The sequence below is a fragment of the Gossypium hirsutum genome, chromosome D10 (genome assembly GCF_007990345.1).
Source record: "Gossypium hirsutum isolate 1008001.06 chromosome D10, Gossypium_hirsutum_v2.1, whole genome shotgun sequence".
Classification (NCBI taxonomy): Eukaryota; Viridiplantae; Streptophyta; class Magnoliopsida; order Malvales; family Malvaceae; genus Gossypium; species Gossypium hirsutum.
The window spans coordinates 16,221,490-16,241,179 of NC_053446.1; the positions used below are offsets into that span (position 1 = coordinate 16,221,490).

Here is a 19,690-nt window from a genome sequence, read left to right on the forward strand (position 1 = left end):
AATTTTTTTTATTATTTATGAAAATGACTCATTTTGAACAGTAAACATCGGTGATGTCATTGCCATTGGCGTCACCACATTAATTTTTTCTTTTTTAAAAAGAAATATTTTTGGGTGTCGTTATTACCATTGGCAATACCAGATTGAAGTATAATTATATAAAACATTTAGGGATCTAATGAAGCAATTACCCTTTTAGATTGGATGAAAAAAGTGTGGTGTCGTTCCTTCTAGCAACACCAATTAAATGCTCTTAAATATTTAGTTTGTCCCCTTTTGAAATTAAATTTAAATAGCCCTTAAAAATATAAGAATAACAAAAATAAACTCTTTTCAATTAAATACAAATCATAACATTGAATTCAATTTAAATCATCAAGTTGTTCTAAATACATGCATAATAGAAGTTATGAACCAAATAGAGACTTATTCAAGCATACAAACATAGTTTAATAGATTCAAGCATGATTAAGGATCAATCTAAAATGTTCAAAACGTGAAACTAGGTATCGATGCAAAAGGAACAAGTATCGATATTTTTATCAAAAGTATCGATACCAAAAATCAACATCGACATCGTTTTGGCATTCTGCCTTTTTCAAAACATCGTTTATTTGGTCAAGTATTGATACTTTGGTCTCTAGTATCGATACTTTTACTCAGATTGTCAAAATTACAAGTTTAAAAGTTCATTTCATGCCCAAATCAACTACCATATTAAGAATGCATACAAACACACACAACAACTACATGAACTTATTCAATACATCCCAAACAAATATAATTCAACCATTCAAACACATCCCTTCAATGATACTTAGACATACACACTCATCTATACATGTTATACCAAAGTGTTAAGCATAAGTTTAATATATATGTTCATCCTTACTAACCAATGAAAACTAAACCAATTCTCCGAAGCATTTCATCATGGACATCTATAATCACATACAATTTTCATCAATTGCAAAACATACACTTTCCAAAATTCAAATGAATGCATGCATCTATCAAGGGCTAAGTGCATACTACCCCCCATTCAACATATATATACATGCCATTCCATCACATCAATCCAACATCCACTTCCACCTAACAAATAACACACACATATATGAACATGTCTTTAAACATATTAAAAGTAAATGGTTAATTTCATATGGACCAAGACCATTTACATTCAAAAGAAGCCTTTGTTTAACATTCAACCTATATGCATTTATAACTCTTTATACATGCCAAAATATCATATATATCCTTCTCAAAACAACTAATTCAACATTTCCACAATTTGGTATTTTCCAATCAGCTAACCAATATGCCTCAATAGGCACCAGAACATACCAAGATTACTTATTCAAATTTAGTCTATACTTTTATACTTTAAAACCATCCCACATCAACATATACCATAATTCAAATATTATCCAAGTGCAAACCAAACTATGCAACCAAGGTAAACATATATAAGTACACCTATGCACATGCCACAAAATCAAGCTTTAAACGATAGAAAGACTATTGAATCAATATCGGGATAGTGTGGGTTTCTCAACGATCTACCTAACACGCTCCGCAAGTAGACCATCTATAGGGAAAAGGGAAACAAGGGAGTAAGCATTAAAAATGCTTAGTAAGTTCACATGTATTAAAACCAAGTAACTTAACTTGGTAAAGTTTGCCTATTATGGCAAATCACATATAAAAAAGGTGAGTTCAACATTTATCATACTAAATATATTAACTCAATCATAAAACATTTCAATTCACTTAATTCAACATTTCATTATCATTCATAAAACAAACAATCATTTAATAAATTCACTATCTTAATCATATCGTACAATCTATTTATTGGTAATTCATCCCATTTCAAATTTATGTCAAACATTATTTTTCATTTCATAGTTTGAATTCTTAATCAAATTCACATTAAATCTTATAAACTTCATTCTCATTTCATATCATATCATCTGTATACCAAATATAAATATCAATTTCCAATTTAATGTTAATTATTACTTTATCTCATAATATGAATTACGAATCACATTCCATCTCAATTTCCCATATCATGGATTCAGTAAACATAACCAATCAATGTTCCTAACTCATTCCACAAATTTCATATTCCATTTCACTTTTCACTTTTATTTCACATCATTTACCATTTCAAACATCATATATTTAATTTTTACCATTCATTTTCCCTTTTAACGCGACTTGAACTCTGATGGATACACAAATCTAACTAACACACCAGTTTGGCACCAAATATCTCATCGGATAAATCTGAAGCAAATAGTTGCGCCCAGCGGTTATCAAATAGTTTGACACACAGTGTCTCATCGGTATAACCGATGTAATATGGCACCCAGTGCCTTATCGGCTCGTAGTCGAAGTAACCCTGAACTCTTCCTATCCTATGGCATGCCAACTATATATGACTCTACTCGAACAACTAATAGGGTATTCATTATTCAATTTATTATCAATCGACATCTCAATTCATATATATTTTCATCATTAAATCATTCATCCATACTCATGACAGCATCAATCATCTCTATATGCATTCAATTACATATATATACATACATATTTTCCATATATATATTCAATTTAGTCCTTATCACTATCAACTAGTCTAAATCAAATCAAGTCAATTCATTTCATCAGATCATCACTTCATCACATAACATATCCAATTTTAGTCTAATTTAAGGTCAATTCCATAATTATTTCAATTTGCAATTTATCATATTCAATTTAATTTTTTATCTCACCTTTTTGTACCAAGTCATAAACAATTAAAAGTTCAATTAAACATAATTAAAATTATAACATAAATACATAACAATCTAACACATACCGTATGAACTTACCTGGTCAAGACAACAAACAAACAACTCTCTGAGGACTAATCAACAATTTTTGTCATTTCCTCGATTTTCTTTGATCCAGTTCAATTTCTAATCTATTGAATAATTCAATTAAATTTATTAATTCCAAACATCTTATATCATCCTATTATAAGTATATATCAATTTAATTTTATTATTCAAATTCCCCTAAACTTTTGTATTTTGTTCAATTTAATCCCTAAAACCTAATTTATCATATCTTCCGAATTTGAACTCCAAATTTTAAACTCATTTCAATTATGCCCATATACAACCTCCTATTATCACAATTTACAAAAAGTTCATACCAATATCAATATATTCACAATTTAGCCCCTAACTCAAAACTAACAAAATTTACTTAACAAATTAATCTTATTTCATTTTTAAGCTTCAAAATCATAGACATTAAAAAACTTCAAATAACATTAATGACAACTTTTTAAATCTTTAACAAATTTGAAAACGAAGGTATGAGTTAACTGGACCTAGTTGCAACAATCTCAAAAACATAAAAAGTGCCAAAAACAAACATCAATTAAACCTCCATGCAAGCAAAACACTTTGGCCAAACCTTGAGCTCCTTCAATGGCGTTTTTGGTTCTCAATATTCGGTGTTGGTGAGCAAAAATGATGATAATTTCTTTTTTTTTATAATTTTAACCTTTATTATATTATTTTAACTTAATTTATTTAAATTTTCAATTATAAATTTTCATATACTAACCGACCACTAGCTATAATTAGGTTAATTTGCAATTTAAAACCCTTAACATTAATTAATTTAGCCTTTTAACAAATAAAAACCAATATCGATTAACTTTTACTAATTTTATGATTTAGTCATTTTTCCTTAATTAACTATTAAATCATCAAAAATTTTGGGTCAAACTTCAATTCACCTATATAACAGCTCCGTAAAATTTTAATAAAAATATTCACGGGCTCGATTTACAAAAACGAGGTCTCAAAACCACTTGACTTTTGATACACACCACTTGTACCTTGGCTAACTCACTAAATAATAAAATCTATTAAATCACGATTAAATATTATATTATATTTAACTCATAAATATTAATTAAATATATCTATGGACTTTCTCGTCAGAATTGTGGTCCCAAAACCACTGCTTTCGACACCACTGAAAAACAGGTTGTTACAGACAGAGAGAGTAGTTAGGAATCAGTTGAGGCATCAATACCTTTCTGAGACGAGTCAAATCAGTGTCATTCTGAGGACGCAATGAGGGCGTCACAAGAATGAGTAGGGGAGAATGTCAGAGGTTGCATATTAAAGCTCGTAACTATTGCGCACAAAATGTCCCATAGAGGTCAAATTATTAAATGGAGGCTCATTTAACCTACATGAACTGACTTGACTCATGGAACCCATAGAGAAGCCCATCTACGTGAAGCCTTATTAGCCCAATAAACACTCTAGTAAAACTAGAGTTACTATGGTAAATAGTGTCAATCCTAAAGGGATAAGATTGTATAGAGTTTAAACCCTTAGGACTCTTAATTGTAGAGAAGCTCTAATCTCGACCGTTGATGTAACTTAATATGTACCGTTGGATTTGGGAGAGCTCAACTATAAATAAAGGCATTCCCCTTCATTTGTAGTCACTCAATTGTAATCCTTTATAGTAATTGAATACTATTGAGAGCATTTACTCAAACACTTGGTGTGTGTTATTTTTCTGTGGCTTTTTTTTTCGTTTAGAGCTTCTTTCGTCTTTCGAGTTTGTTTCTGCTTTGCTTCGGTGCCTTAAAGAATTTCTACAAGAATTTTTATTTTTTGAGAGTAGACTGACTTAGGTAGGGTTTGAACGCAAAAAATGGCCTAAGGTCGTGTGATTTGTTAGATTAAAGATCTATCCCTGTGACACTACAGGTTGGATTCATTTTAGGTCTGATTAATTCAAAATTTAAAATTTTTAGAGTTATTTTAGTTCAGATCAATTTTGAGTTTTGTTCATTCTAGATTTGGGTCTATTTCAGATTTGGTTTAATTGTGTTTGAGACTTGAGTTTTTTTGAGTCAAGTCATTATTCAATTAATTTTGGACTGAAATAATTTCAATGATTTTATTAATTATGATAATAAAATGACTAACTTTTAATTTCCATGACATAAAATAGAAGTATGAAATTCAAAATTATACCACAACTATCCAAAATTAAAAAAAGAAGAAGCTAAAAGTCAAGAAAAAAAGGGTGTCGCTTGGCATTTTGGCTTCACCTATTTTTACATTAAAATATTATTTTTTATAGCTGGTGTCACCCAACACATTAGTGACACTCAATTTTATTGTAAAAAATATTTCATTCTCGTAAATAATCTACAACATACCCCATTTTAATAATATTTTTTTGTATTAAATTTATTTTCATAATTTTTTTTGTAAAAACCCTTAATTCTCTAATAAATTTATTTTGGTTAGCCTGGGTTCTTCTTTAGGTAAAAACAATGCCCAATGAAAGTGCCCTTTTACATGGTGTAACTTCTTTTATAATTAAAAATAAATATATATATAATCAAATTTCTTTTTTGGGCTTTTTAATCAAATAATATAAAATAATAAAATAAATACTGAAATAAGATGAGGACCATAATATTTACCAATATAGGCAAACTCAACAGTGTAAAATCGATGTCGTCTGACCAATTGGCGACACCCCTCTCCCTTACCACCAATGATTGAAGCAATAATCACATTTGAAAAAAAAATTTGGGTGCTGCCTAAACAATCAACGGCACAAGTATTTCAGACCCAAAAATACACTCGAAAATACACAAAAAATAAAACAAAAAAGATTATTTTTTATTGGTGTTGCCATTGTGTCAAGTGGCACAGAGATATTTTATAATAATTTTTTTTATAAAAGTATAAAAAATAATTAAACACCCATTGGAACCCGGACCCTTGACCAACGGGTCACATCGGTGGCAGGCCGCCAAGCCAGTGCCGTCTGGGTTCCAATACCCGATATAAAAAGTTAATATTATTTTTATTATTATAAAAGGGGGTTGGTTTGATCCCCCAACCCCCCACACATCTAAAGAAAAAAAATGGAAGTTGCTGCTCAAGGTCCCCCCCCGAAGGTATGTTTTAATTTTTTTTCCAACCTTTAACCTACGAACAACTCTTCCGGTTCAGGACCTGCTAACATTAGGTGAGCAGGTATTATGTTTGGGTACTCGGAAGCATGCATCGCATTGGGATCGACAATCGACTTATGGGCCCCGGGATCATAGCGTATGACGATGCCACAACTCGAGTTTCCTATCGAATGAGAGTGATCATTTCCATCATCCGGTCCTTTGTCGTCGATATCATCTGGGATTTTGTCTAAATCGAGGTCACTAAAATCTTCATCTCCGTGATCAGAGCAACTATTATTATCGGATCTGTAACACCCCTTACCCGAGACTGTTTTCGGAGTCGAGCATGAGGCGTTACTTGACTTAACTTGAAAGTTCGGGGCATAAAATTTTACTTTTGAAATTAATTTCACTATTCACAACAAATCTGTCCACCTGCGCAATAGTTACTAAATTAATTATAAATCGATCTACGAAACTCAAAATTTAGATCTGTAAATTTTCCATGAAACTAGACTCATATATATTTTTACCATAAATTTTTTAGAATTTTTGGTTCAGCCAATTAGTATAGTTTATTAGTTAAATTCTCCCCTATTTCACTGATCGACTGTCCTGACCTCTTGTCACTAAAATTTAATTATCTCATTGTACAGACTTCATATGGTGTTATCACTTATTTCTACAGAAAATGGACTCAATAAGGAATCTAGACATATAAATTACAACTCATAAATATTTTTTTACAATTTTTAATGATTTTCTAAACTTAGAACAGGGGACTCCAAAAACAGCTCTAACCCTGTCTCATCAAAATTCACATATCTCAAAATATAAAATTCCTTTTGCTAAACCGTTATTTTTACATGAAAATAGACTCAACAAGATTTCATTCTATATATCATACACCCTATAATTTATTTTATACTATCCTAAGTGATTTTTCAAAATCACGTCACTGCTACTATTTGAAATCTGTTTATTTGCAAATTATTACTCTTTCATGATTTCTATGCATAATTTATCACATAAACATGTATAACAACAAACACCTTTATACTTAGCCATTTTGGCAACCATTCATCATTAGATATTTACACATCATTCATTAGCAAAATCATAATACAACATTCAAAATAAGTAAGTCCCTATACATGTCATAGTTCAAACATAGTTCATCATAAATACCAAGTCGTTGTGGTTGATAGTGTGGACGATCTCCGACGTCTTTAGGATCCTCGACTTTGATTAATAATGCTATATAAAAAGAAAATAAACATAGTAAGCAAAATGCTTAGTAAGTTTACAAGTAAATAAATAGCAACATTAAACACAAATAATAATAACCAAGTAACATAATCTTTAATTTCCTCTTTACTTGATCTCTTACTCATTCACTTACTTGTTTACTTAGATAACTCATAATTATGATTTACTTTTCTCTTGCTAAAATGTTGATTCTCAATGGGTAACGTAATATACTCTTAACTCTTATAACTCACTTGAACTTGCAATTTATGCTTTTAATTGAACTTTCATGGACATAAGTTATTTACTAGCCCGTTGAACCACAATAGAATAATAAGGATACTTGGGTCTCTTTCTGATAATAACATACCAAAGCCATGTCCCAGACATAGTCTTACATGGGATGTTTCATGTACTACCAATGCCATATCCCAGATATGGTCTTACATGAGAGTTCTCATATCGGTGCCCATGCCATATCCCAAACATGGTCTTACGGGGGATCAATCATCTCGGTGCCAACGCCATGTCCCAGACATGGTCTTACATGGGACCTCTCGTCTCGGTGCCAACGTCATGTCCCAAACATGGTCTTACATGGGACCTCTTATCTCGGTGCCAACGCCATGTCCCATACATGGTCTTACATGGGACCTCTTTACCCAAATGTCATGACATTTGTATCCAATACACTCCTAATGTTTCAACGGGGATTTTTAACACTGATTCTTTGTCATCTCATACTTGAGTCAACATTAAATAAATTCATGAAATAAACATATAATTTCTGGAAAATAACAACATTAATAATAATTATTAAAATATTACATTTATTTACCGTAAACTTACCTCGGTAGCAAATATAGTCAAACTTATCAATTTAGTTTTCAACTTTATTCTTTCGTCGATCTAACCTCGAATTCCATTCTTCTTGATCTATAATAGCAAATTTAACTTATTTAATACTCACATTCATTAAAACATCCCTCGACTCTAACTTTGGAAAAATTACAATTTTGCCCCTAAACTTTTACACAATTACACTTTTGCCCCAAAGCTCGGAAATTAAGATTCATCTCTTATTCTTATGTTTTATGACATGCTGAACATTTTTCCCTTCTATGACAACATCAAATTCCCGATTATGTCTTATGAACATTAGGTATTTTTACCGATTGTGTCATTATACTCGTTTTCACTTAAAATCGACTAGCAAAAGTTGTTTAACATAATTTCAAGCTTCATATTCTACCATTAAACATCAAAATAAACACATTTCACCTATGGTTTATTTTCCAAATATAAACCCTAGGTTAAATTATTGTTAGAATAAGCTAAATCAAGTTACAGGGACTCTAAAAACGTAAAGAACATTAAAAACGGGGCTTTGAATCACTTACTATGGAGCTTGAAAGCTTGAAAACCCTAACTCTTGCTTCCCCCTTGCTATTTTCGTTCACCATGAAGAAGATGAGCACATTTTGCCATATTTTTCCCTTTTTAATTCTTTTTATTACTAAATTACCAAATTGTCCCTAACTTAAAAATTTCCTATTTCACTTATCTCATGTCCATTTTTGTCTACCAACTTAACCAATGGTCTAATTACCATATAAGGAACTCCAATTTAAAGTTTCATAACAATTGGACAACTCTAACATGTAGAACTCGATTTTTGCACTTTTTACAATTTAGTCCTTTTGACTAAATTGAGTGCCCAAATGTCAAAATTTTTGAACGAAATTTTCACAAAATAATTCCGTGAAATCGTAGACCATAAAAATATAAGAAAAATAAATTTTTCCTCATCGAATTTGTGGTCCCGAAACTACTATTCCGACTAGTCCCAAAATCGAGATGTTACAGGATCCATCTTCACCAAGCGCATCGGTTTCAATAACAACTGGATGTATCTATAATCCACCACCATACTAATCTGAACATCCAACATTTAGATTGATGTCAAAACTGCGCACAGACGACCTCCTATCGACGAATGCTCTAGAACCTCTATACGTGAGTTTTCAAAATCCATATTGTTAACTTAACTAAGTTACATTTTCAACGATCTCCGCATCTTCTAACTCAACAAATAACTGAATTGGTTCGATGTTCACCCACCCTAGCAGGCAATACAATGTGACCATTGCCTCGAAGCCGTCATTGTCTAAAAGTTTCATCTCGGTAAATTTGATAAGATTTGACAAAACTTGAAATTTGTAGAATAGTTTCGCCATCCTCCTTCCACGACGCCGGGAAATTTTTTCACTGACCTTCTCTTTCATATCGCCAATGGAACATTCCTATTAAATATTATTCTTATTTTTTGGCGAGTTTCAAAAATACAACCAACGCTTATTTCTAAAATAATACCATCGAAATGAATAACTGCAAAAAATTGATTCTCCACTTTTTTCTGAAACTACAAAAATGCAACCAAGCATCTTAGTACTAACCTTAACACTAAATACACTTTTAACACAAATAAATTACTACTAAAATAATAACCAATTATACTAATAAAAAATAACCAACTAACTAAATACACTAACCTTTTCGTTCTTCTTATTTTTGGTGAAGGGGGACCTCCAACTCTGTTTGTTTGAAAAAAAAATTCCTCTCGGTATCTGTAGGGGGTTGGGGGACCAAACCAACCCCCTTTTATAATATTCATAATATTATTTTTTATTATATATATATTTTTAAACAGAAAGTAAAAAAATTGATATATAAAATAATTGGTACTGGAACCCAGACCTGTAGATCACGGGTTCGGGTTCCAATGGGTGTTAATTTTTTTACTTTTACAAAAAAATAAAATTTATTATAAAATATTTGGGTGCCACTTGACACATCGCTGCACCAATAAAAAATAATATTTTTGTTTTATTTTTTGGTATTTCTAGTGTATTTTCAAGTATATTTCTGGGTCTAAAATATTGGTGTCACTCATTGCTCAGGTGGCACTCAAAAAAATTATTTTTTTAAATGTGATGATTGCTTCAATCATCAGTGGCAGGAGAGAGGGGTATAGCCGATTGGACATGCGGGTTGAGTTTGCCTAGATTAATAAATTTTAGGGTCATTATCTTATTTCAGTATTTATTTTATTATTTTATATTATTTGGTAAAAAAACTCTTCTTTTTTTCGTTATATGAAATATATATTATTTTGATTTTTATAGTAATTTAATAAATATATAAAATTTATTATTATGAAATTGGTATCAATCAAAAATAATTTTTATTATTAAATAATTTTATACAAATAATACTAATATTAATAATATTTTTACAAAAACTTTAATACAATAAAATACAAATATATGAATTTTTTATACAATTTCAATTATTTATTATTAAAATTATTAATAATATAAATGAACTATTTTATCTTATAAATCATATCAATAAATAATTTAAAATTTTAAAAAAATAAAAAAAATTCAGAAATTTTAAAAATTCAAATTGTTCCCTGTACTATACACAAACTCTTAGTTTGATACCTCAAAAATAAAAATAAAAAATGGTTATTTTGATCCCTATACTTTCCTTGCGTTTACCTTGTTACCCCCGTCTATAGTTTCCCTTAAAAAAACCCTTTGCGAATTAAACTCTGCCGCGTGCATAAAAACTAAAATTCCTTACAATATCTAAAAACTAAAAAAAAATCATAAAAATTGCAAAAGAAAAAAAAAACATAAACTTCTAAAAATTTCTCTTAAAAAAATCTAAAAATTCATTATTTTTTTGGAATTAAAAAATAACCCAAAGAGGAAGACATTCAGGATCATCCCATCAAAACTAAAAATGAAAAAAATAATGATTGAATTATTGAAACTTGCGTTGAAGTTGAGATATTGCTAATATCTGCCCATACATACATCGATACACTTGCTGCTCTGTTGTAATAAATTGGGATACAGGCAAGGGGATGTTGAATGCTGCTGCTGCTTTCAGAAATCGAGGTTGAATGTCCTCTATATTTCTGTATTGCACAGGTTTAACTGAAAAAGTTATAACAATGTTGTAAAGTTAATTATGTAATCAACTCCCAAACTAAATATCAGAATCTGCGAACCTAAAACTTGCCCATTTGTTACTTTGAACAAACATAGCACACGGCTTTAAATGAGATAGCTCACGCACAGCGCATGGCACCCGAATTCAAGGATAAATTCCACATTGTAGTTTCAATGGTGAGCAGGGTAGTTGGGCGACTCATAACTGCGTTCTTTCTTTTCCGTTGACGCAACTTTTTCCTCCTTTAAGTAAACCTTTGTCCAAACCCCAAAAACATGGCGCCTCAACGTACCAAGCCCTCCCTCCCTTTGAAGACTAGGGTCTTCATCTCCCTTATCTCCGCCGTCACTGACGCCTCCTGCCGCTCCGATGGCTCTGTCAACCGCCGTCTCCTCCGCTTACTCGACTACCAAGCCCCTCCTAATCCCAAGCCTTCTAACTCCGTCTCTTCTTCTGACCCCACCGTCGATGCTTCCCGCAATCTCTGGTTTCGCCTCTTCTCTCCTTCCCTCCCTTCCGATCTCCTCCTTCCCGTTGTCGTTTTCTTCCATGGCGGCGGATTCACCTTCCTCAGCCCCGCATCCCAGGCGTACGACGCCGTTTGTCGTAGGTTCGCCCGTAAGTTTCCTGCTTTCGTTGTCTCCGTCAATTACCGTCTAGCTCCCGAACATATCTACCCATCTCAATACGACGACGGATTCGACGTTCTTAAGTTTTTAAACGACAACTTCGCCACAGTCTTACCGGAAAACGCTGACTTATCACGGTGTTTCCTAGCCGGAGATAGCGCAGGCGGCAACATCGCTCACCACGTAGCAGTCCGGGCTTGCGGAGCTGGGTTTGAAACATTGAAGGTGATGGGACTCGTTTGCATTCAACCATTCTTCGGCGGAGAGGAAAGAACGGCGGCGGAAGAAGAGCTAGCGAATGCATTCCTGGTGTCAGTTCCGAGAGCCGATTATTGCTGGAAGTCATTCTTGCCCCAAGGTTCGAACCGTGATCACAAAGCCGTGAATGTAAGCGGACCGAACGCTGATGATATATCCGGGGTGGATTTTCCGGCGACGATGGTGGTGGTGGGTGGATTTGACCCGTTGAAAGATTGGCAAAAGAGGTACTATGAATGGTTAAAAGCATGCGGGAAAGAAGCAACATTGATGGAATTTCCAACCATGATTCACGCCTTCTACATATTCCCAGAATTGCAAGAATCTGGCCAGTTAATATTGCAGATCAAAGATTTCATGAACAACTGTTGCAGTAAACCCCAACTCCCACAACAAAATTGACCATTTCAGAAGGTATTAGTATCCACATATATATATTTAAAAAAATGTGTGAGTTGAGAGGTGAAAGTAATAGTTCTTATTAGGCTGTCTGGTTATCTCAATTTGCAGGCACTAAGATATTCTTAGCAACCTTCATTTCCCAAATCCACTTGGTAATTTGTTTTGCCTTTTATTTTTATTTGGTTGAATGGAAGATTTTTATAGAATTTGGTGAAATTTTTAATAACATAAATTAATTTCACTTGAACAACTCTCAATTGACAGAAGAAATAAATTTTATTATACCATTCAAACAAAACTAAATATGCCTGCCTTTGTTAATGATGCACTTCTCAAATCAAAGAAATAAATCACTATGAAAAATGGGTGAAAATATTATATAAAACCTATCAATTATTAATATTTCTACACATGAAAATTAATTAATACCAAATACCACATGAATTTAAATTTTAATATAAATTGAGACATTATTAATAAGTTTACACTTTGGCCACTCAATTTTAAAAAAATTACAAGTTGATCATTAGTTGTTACAATACCATTAACTCACTAATCATTTAAAGTAAATTACATTTAAGCTCACTCAACTATTAATAAGTTTAAACTCTAGCCACTTACTTTTCTTTTTTAAAAATACAAGATAGCCAATGAATTATTAAAAAGTTTTAGGGTTCTATAGACCTACTTCACATTTGTATTTAGTAATCTCGCCGACAAAAAACACATACCAAGCTAGAGCTTTTTCTCTTCTCTTTCAACTTTACAGTTTAATTTTCTTTGAAATAGCTTGAAACTTTATTAAATTTAAACCCACGGCTCTAACAAAGAAGCTCTCCGATCTCCATCCCATGGCAATTTGGCTTTAATATGGTTGCTGAAAGTCCTGTTCGGGACTTGTTGAAATAAGAGGCTCTTATTATTATTATTATTTGCTTTGCTTGTAGTGATATTTAATGATTGGTCCAATGTAAGAGTGTGCGAAAGACTTGATTATAAATGGTCTTAAATTATAGTTTTGGTTAAAGAAAAATAGTGAATGAATTAAGAGTGAAGGGTTTTACTGATATATAAACAATATGATGTCACTGTTCCTTTCTATCTGTTAACATTAATGGGAGACAACATTAATGGCAAACAATATAAAGTGGTGCAAGTTTAGCACCCTAAAGTTGACTTTGAAAAAGTGGCATGGGATAATTTTTTTTGGTCCTTGAGATAATGGGCTATTTATTGTTTGGTCCTTGAACCTCAACTATAAATAGGCCTTCTCATTTCTCATTTCAATTCATCCCAACCAATCTTTCTCTCTTAGTTTTCTCTCTTCTCCCATTTGAGAATTCTTAAGGAATTCTATTTGTTTGTAATATTTTGGAGATAGTAAAGTTATCATCTGGTGTTAGTGCCCGAGGACGTAGGTATAATTTACCGAACCTCGTTAAAACTCTTATGTTCTTTTTGTCCTATTTTTCTTTCAATATTTGAGGGTATAATAGTAGTATTTAATTGTGCTATTAAATTACTATAGAAGGGATATTCTGACTAAGGAAAGACTTGGTATTTAAGAGATCCATGTGATCCACCTCTCTTCCCTGGGAATTAAACTTTGTGTGATTTTTTAGTACAATAATTTACACGCTTACGACCCTATTGGAACAACAAGTGGTATCAAGAGCCGAAGGTTAATCGTAGTATGCTCTGTGGTTGCAGTTTAAACTGATCTTCCACATCAGAAAAGATTTCCTTAGGTATATTGAAAGATTATGGAGAAAACGGTCGGTGTAGGAGCTTCAACATCGTCCATGTGGACAAGACCGACAATTGCAAATGCAAGATTGGCCGTGGAGATCTTTGATGGCACGGGCCATTTTGGTATGTGGCAAAGTGAGGTTCTAGATGCCCTTTTTCAGCAGGTCTAGACATTGCCATTGATGAAGAGAAACCAGATGATGTACATGAGAAAGATTAGAAGACGATCAATCGGTTGGCATGTGGCACAATTCGATCATGCCTTTCTCGAGAGCAGATGTATGCTTTTTCAAAGGAGACTTCTGCAAATAAGTTGTGGGTGGCACTTGAAGAAAAATTTTTGAAGAAAAACAGTCAAAATAAGCTCCACTTGAAGAAAAGACTGTTTCACTTCACATACGTCCCAAGTACCACAATGAATGATCACATCACCAAATTTAATCAGTTAGTCACTGATTTGCTGAATATGGATGAGACATTCAAAGATGAAGATTTGGCTTTGATGCTGTTGGGGTCACTTCCTGAGGAGTTTGAGTTCCTAGAAACTACTCTACTTCATGGCAGGAGTGATATATCTCTGAGCGAAATCTGTACGGCCTTATACAGTTATGAACAGAGAAAGAAGGACAAACAGAAAAACTCAATCAGAGATACAAAAGCTTTAGTAGTCCGAGGTCATTACATACACTCGGAAGAAAACTCAAAAGGGGAGATCAAAGTCAAAGTCCAGACTCGGGAAAGATGAATGTGCTTTTTTGTCATGAGAAAGGCCACTGGAAGAAAAATTGTCCAAAGCTGAAGAATAAGGGAAAAGCTGTTGTAGATGCTTGTGTTGCTAAGCATGATACTAGTGACTCTGAACTATCACTGGTTGCATCATCATCGTCGTTCCATTCAGATGAGTAGATATTGGATTCGGGTTGAACCTATCATATGTCCCCTAACCGGGAGTGGTTCTCTGATTTAGTAGAACTAAATGGAGGAGTTGTTTATATGGGCAATGACAATGCCTGTAAAACTGTTGGGATAGGTTAAATCCAATTAAAGAATAAAGATGGATCAACCAGAGTTCTGACTGATGTTCGGTACGTGCCCAGTTTGAAGAAAAATCTCATCTCATTGGGAGCCTTAGAATCCAATGGTTCAGTTGTTACTATGAGAGATGGGGTTTTGAAAGTGACATCTGGCGCACTTGTGATATTGAAGGGCATCAGGAAAAATAACTTGTATTACTACCAAGGTAGTACAGTTATTGGAGCAGTCGCTACAGCTTCCAGCAACAAAGAATTGGACTCAATACAGTTGTGGCATATGAAGTTGGGACATGCCAGCGAAAAATCCTTGCAAATTCTGGCTAAGTAAGGATTGTTGAAAGGTGCAAAGGCTTGCAAATTAAAATTTTGCGAGCATTGTGTTCTGGGAAAGCAAAAGAGAGTGAAATTCGGTACTGCTATCCATAATACAAAAGGTATTTTGGAATATGTTCACTCAGATGTGTGGGGGCCTTCCAAGACACCTTCATTGGGAGGAAAACACTACTTTGTTACTTTTGTTGATGACTTTTCCAGAAGAGTTTGGGTGTATACCATGAGAACTAAGGATGAAGTGCTTAGAGTTTTTCTTAAATGGAAAACTATGATCGAAAACCAGACTGGCAAGAAAATCAAGCGGCTTAGGATGGACAATGGAGGGGAATATAAAAGTGATCCGTTCTTCGATGTGTGCCAAGAGTATGGTATTGTTCGACACTTCACAGTTAGGGATACACCACAGCAGAATGGATTGGCAGAGCGTATGAATCGAACATTGCTGGAGAAAGTTCGATGTATGTTGTCCAATGCTGGGTTGGGCAAGCAATTTTGGGCTGAGGCTGTGACATACGCTGGCCATCTTATTAATCGTTTGCCATCATCTGCATTAGAAAGAAAAACTCCTATGGAGGTATGGTTTGGAAAACCGGCTACAGATTATGATTCCTTACATGTGTTTGGAACCACTACATATTACCATGTAAAGGAGTCAAAGTTAGATCCGAGGGCAAAGAAAGCTCTCTTTATGGGAATCACTTCTGGAGTGAAGGGATTTCGTCTTTGGTGTTTAAGCACAAAGAAAATGATCTGTAGCAGAGATGTTACCTTTGATGAATCTGCCACATTGAAAAAGGTAGCAGATAAAGATATTCAGACGAGCAATACTCCACAGCAGGTGGAGTGTACTCCAAAACATGTGGAGTTTGAGCAGATGGGGATTTGCCCAGTTAATAAGTCTAATTCTCCAGCCACAATGGAGGAATTAGAGGTTGAAGAGGTTCTGACCCAAGAACCACTAAGTACATCAGAACCAGTTGCAGTTGCAAGGCCACGGAGAGAAATTCGTAAACCTGCTCGATTTACTGATATGGTGGCCTACGCCCTTCCCGTTGTTGATGATATTCCTATCACTTATCAAGAAGCAATGCAAAGCTTAGAAAGTGATAAATGGAAAAACGCCATGGATGAAGAAATGCAGTCTCTCCGGAAGAACAATACTTGGGAGTTGGCGCAATTACCGAAAGGTAAAAGGGCAATCGGATGCAAGTGGGTATTCGCAAAGAAAGATGGATCTCCTAGCAAGAAGGATATTCGCTACAAGGCAAGATTGGTAGCTAAAGGCTACGCTCAGAAGGAGGGAATTGACTACAATGATGTATTTTCCCCTATTGTGAAGCATTCCTCCATTAGAATTTTGTTGGCCTTGGTAGCACAGTTGAATTTGGAGCTAGCTCAACTTGATGTTAAGACGGCTTTCTTGCATGGTGAGTTAGAAGAGGAGATCTATATGACTCAGCCCGAAGGATACACAGATGCTGGTGGTAGAAATTAGGTTTGTAAGCTGAACAAATCGCTATATGGATTGAAGCAATCCCCGAGGCAGTGGTACAAGCGATTTGATAGCTTTATGAGAAGGCAGAAGTACACAAGAAGCAAATATGACAATTGTGTATATTTGCAGAAGCTGCATGACGGATCTTTCATTTATCTACTCTTGTATGTTGATGATATGTTAATCGCTTCGAAGAGCCAAAATAAGATAGATAAGCTGAAGGATCAGTTGAATCAAGAGTTCGAGATGAAAGATCTAGGTGAGGCCAAGAAGATTCTCGGCATGGAGATAAGTAGAGATAGACTGAGAGGCAAGCTCTGTTTAAATCAGAAGCAATATCTGAAAAAGGTATTACAATGTTTTGGTGTAAATGAAAACACAAAACATGTAAGTACCCCACTTGCTTCTCATTTGAAACTTAGTGCTCAATTATCTCCGAAGACTGAAGATGAAAGAGAATATATGGCGAAAGTCCCATATGCTAATGCAGTTGGGAGTTTGATGTATGCGATGGTGTGTACGAGGCCTGACATTTCACAAGCTGTTGGAGTTGTGAGCAGGTATATGCATGATCCTGGAAAAAGACATTGGCAAGCTGTGAAATGGATTCTACGGTATCTTCGAAAAACCGTAGATGTTGGTTTAATTTTTAAACAGGATGAAGCACTTGGTCAGTTTGTAGTTGGATATGTTGATTCCGACTTTGCTGGTGATTTAGATAAACGTCGTTCAACTACGGGGTATCTGTTTACTCTTGCGAAAGCCCCAGTGAGTTGGAAGTCTACCTTACAGTCTACAGTAGCTGTGTCTACTACAGAGGCAGAATATATGGCAGTTACAGAAGCTGTTAAGGAGGCTATTTGGCTTAATGGATTGTTGAAAGACTTAGGAGTTGTTCAAAGTCACATAAGTTTATATTGTGACAGTCAGAGCGCTATTCATTTAGCGAAAAATCAAGTCTATCATTCAAGAACCAAGCATATCGACGTAAGATATCACTTTGTGCGGGAAGTCTTTGAAAAAGGAAAAATTCTACTTCAGAAGATTCCGACAGCAGATAATCCTGCAGATATGATGACCAAGGTGGTAACAACAATCAAGTTTAATCATTGTTTGAACTTGATTAACATCCTGAGAATTTGAGCACCTTCAGGTGTATGGCGCTCGAGAGTGCATTTGTAGGCACTACAAAAGATAGCTTTATCGAATTTGGGGAGTTGAAGGAAGTGTGTGAAGATGTGATTATCCTAATCAAATCTTCAAGGTGGAGATTGTTAACATTAATGGGAGACAACATTAATGGCAAACAATACAAAGTGGTGCAAGTTTAGCACCCTAAAGTTGACTTTGAAAAAGTGGCATGGGATAATTTTTTTTTGGTCCTTGAGATAATGGGCTATTTATTGTTTGGTCCTTGAACCTCAACTATAAATAGGCCTTCTCATTTCTCATTTCAATTCATCCCAACCAATCTTTCTCTCTTAGTTTTCTCTCTTCTCCCATTTGAGAATTCTTAAGGAATTCTATTTGTTTGTAATATTTTGGAGATAGCAAAGTTATCATCTGGTGTTAGTGCCCGAGGACGTAGGTATAATTTACCGAACCTCGTTAAAACTCTTATGTTCTTTTTGTCCTATTTTTCTTTCAATATTTGAGGGTATAATAGTAGTATTTAATTGTGCTATTAAATTACTATAGAAGGGATATTCTGACTAAGGAAAGACTTGGTATTTAAGAGATCCATGTGATCCACCTCTCTTCCCTGGGAATTGAACTTTGTGTGATTTTTTAGTACAATAATTTACACGCTTACGACCCTATTGGAACAACACTATCATTTCATAAATTTCATAAATCAAACGTTCCAACTGGCATGATGGGTGAGTGAGAAGGTAACCAACTTGCGATTGACAACCAACGCTCCCATAAATGAAAAGAAAAAGGATAAAGGGCTGGGTGAATTGAAGGGTATCAAAATTGTAAATATAGAATTTAAATCTATTATTATTATGTTTTTTTTGGAAATATTTATTTATTGTTATATATTTCTTTTAATTTTTTAGAATTAGGGTCAAATTGAGACCATTTGTAAGTTTTAAGGATTGATTTTTTTAAAAAAATTATGACTAAGTTAATATAATGTGTAAAAGTTGTTATTATACCGATCGTCTTAATTGCCACATCAACTTGCTATTTGTGATTTTAATGGGAATAATCAAAATGACTAAACTTGTAACGTAGATGCAAACTTTTTTATTTTAAGTACCTAAAATAAATAAATAAAAATTATAATTGAGTGAAACATCTATAAAAATTCCAATTAAAAAAATATCCTACTCAGATATTATTATTTTTATTTCATGGGGACAGCTTAATAAAGGATGGATGAAAATGGCGATGCCTGATAAATAACCGCGAAGGTGGTTTAGATTTTTTTAGGCATAATGATAGCTCTTGAAATTATGAAATATTTAATATTTGTTAAGTTGATATAATTATTCACACT

At 33.7% G+C, this 19,690-nt stretch overlaps 1 protein-coding gene across 1 annotated transcript; it reads left to right on the forward strand.

Annotated features, from left to right (window-relative positions):
• Positions 1-10,968: 10,968 nt before the first annotated feature.
• LOC107914459 (probable carboxylesterase 18) lies at positions 10,969-12,779 on the forward strand. Its single transcript, XM_016843379.2, has one exon. It carries the CDS (start codon positions 11,560-11,562, stop codon positions 12,571-12,573), a length of 1,014 nt encoding a protein of 337 aa, XP_016698868.1. The 5' UTR covers positions 10,969-11,559; the 3' UTR covers positions 12,574-12,779.
• Positions 12,780-19,690: the final 6,911 nt, after the last annotated feature.

Coding starts and splice junctions, on each gene's coding strand:
- LOC107914459 (XM_016843379.2), top strand. CDS start 11,560: ATGGCGCCTCAACGTACCAAGCCCTCCCTCCCTTTGAAGACTAGGGTC.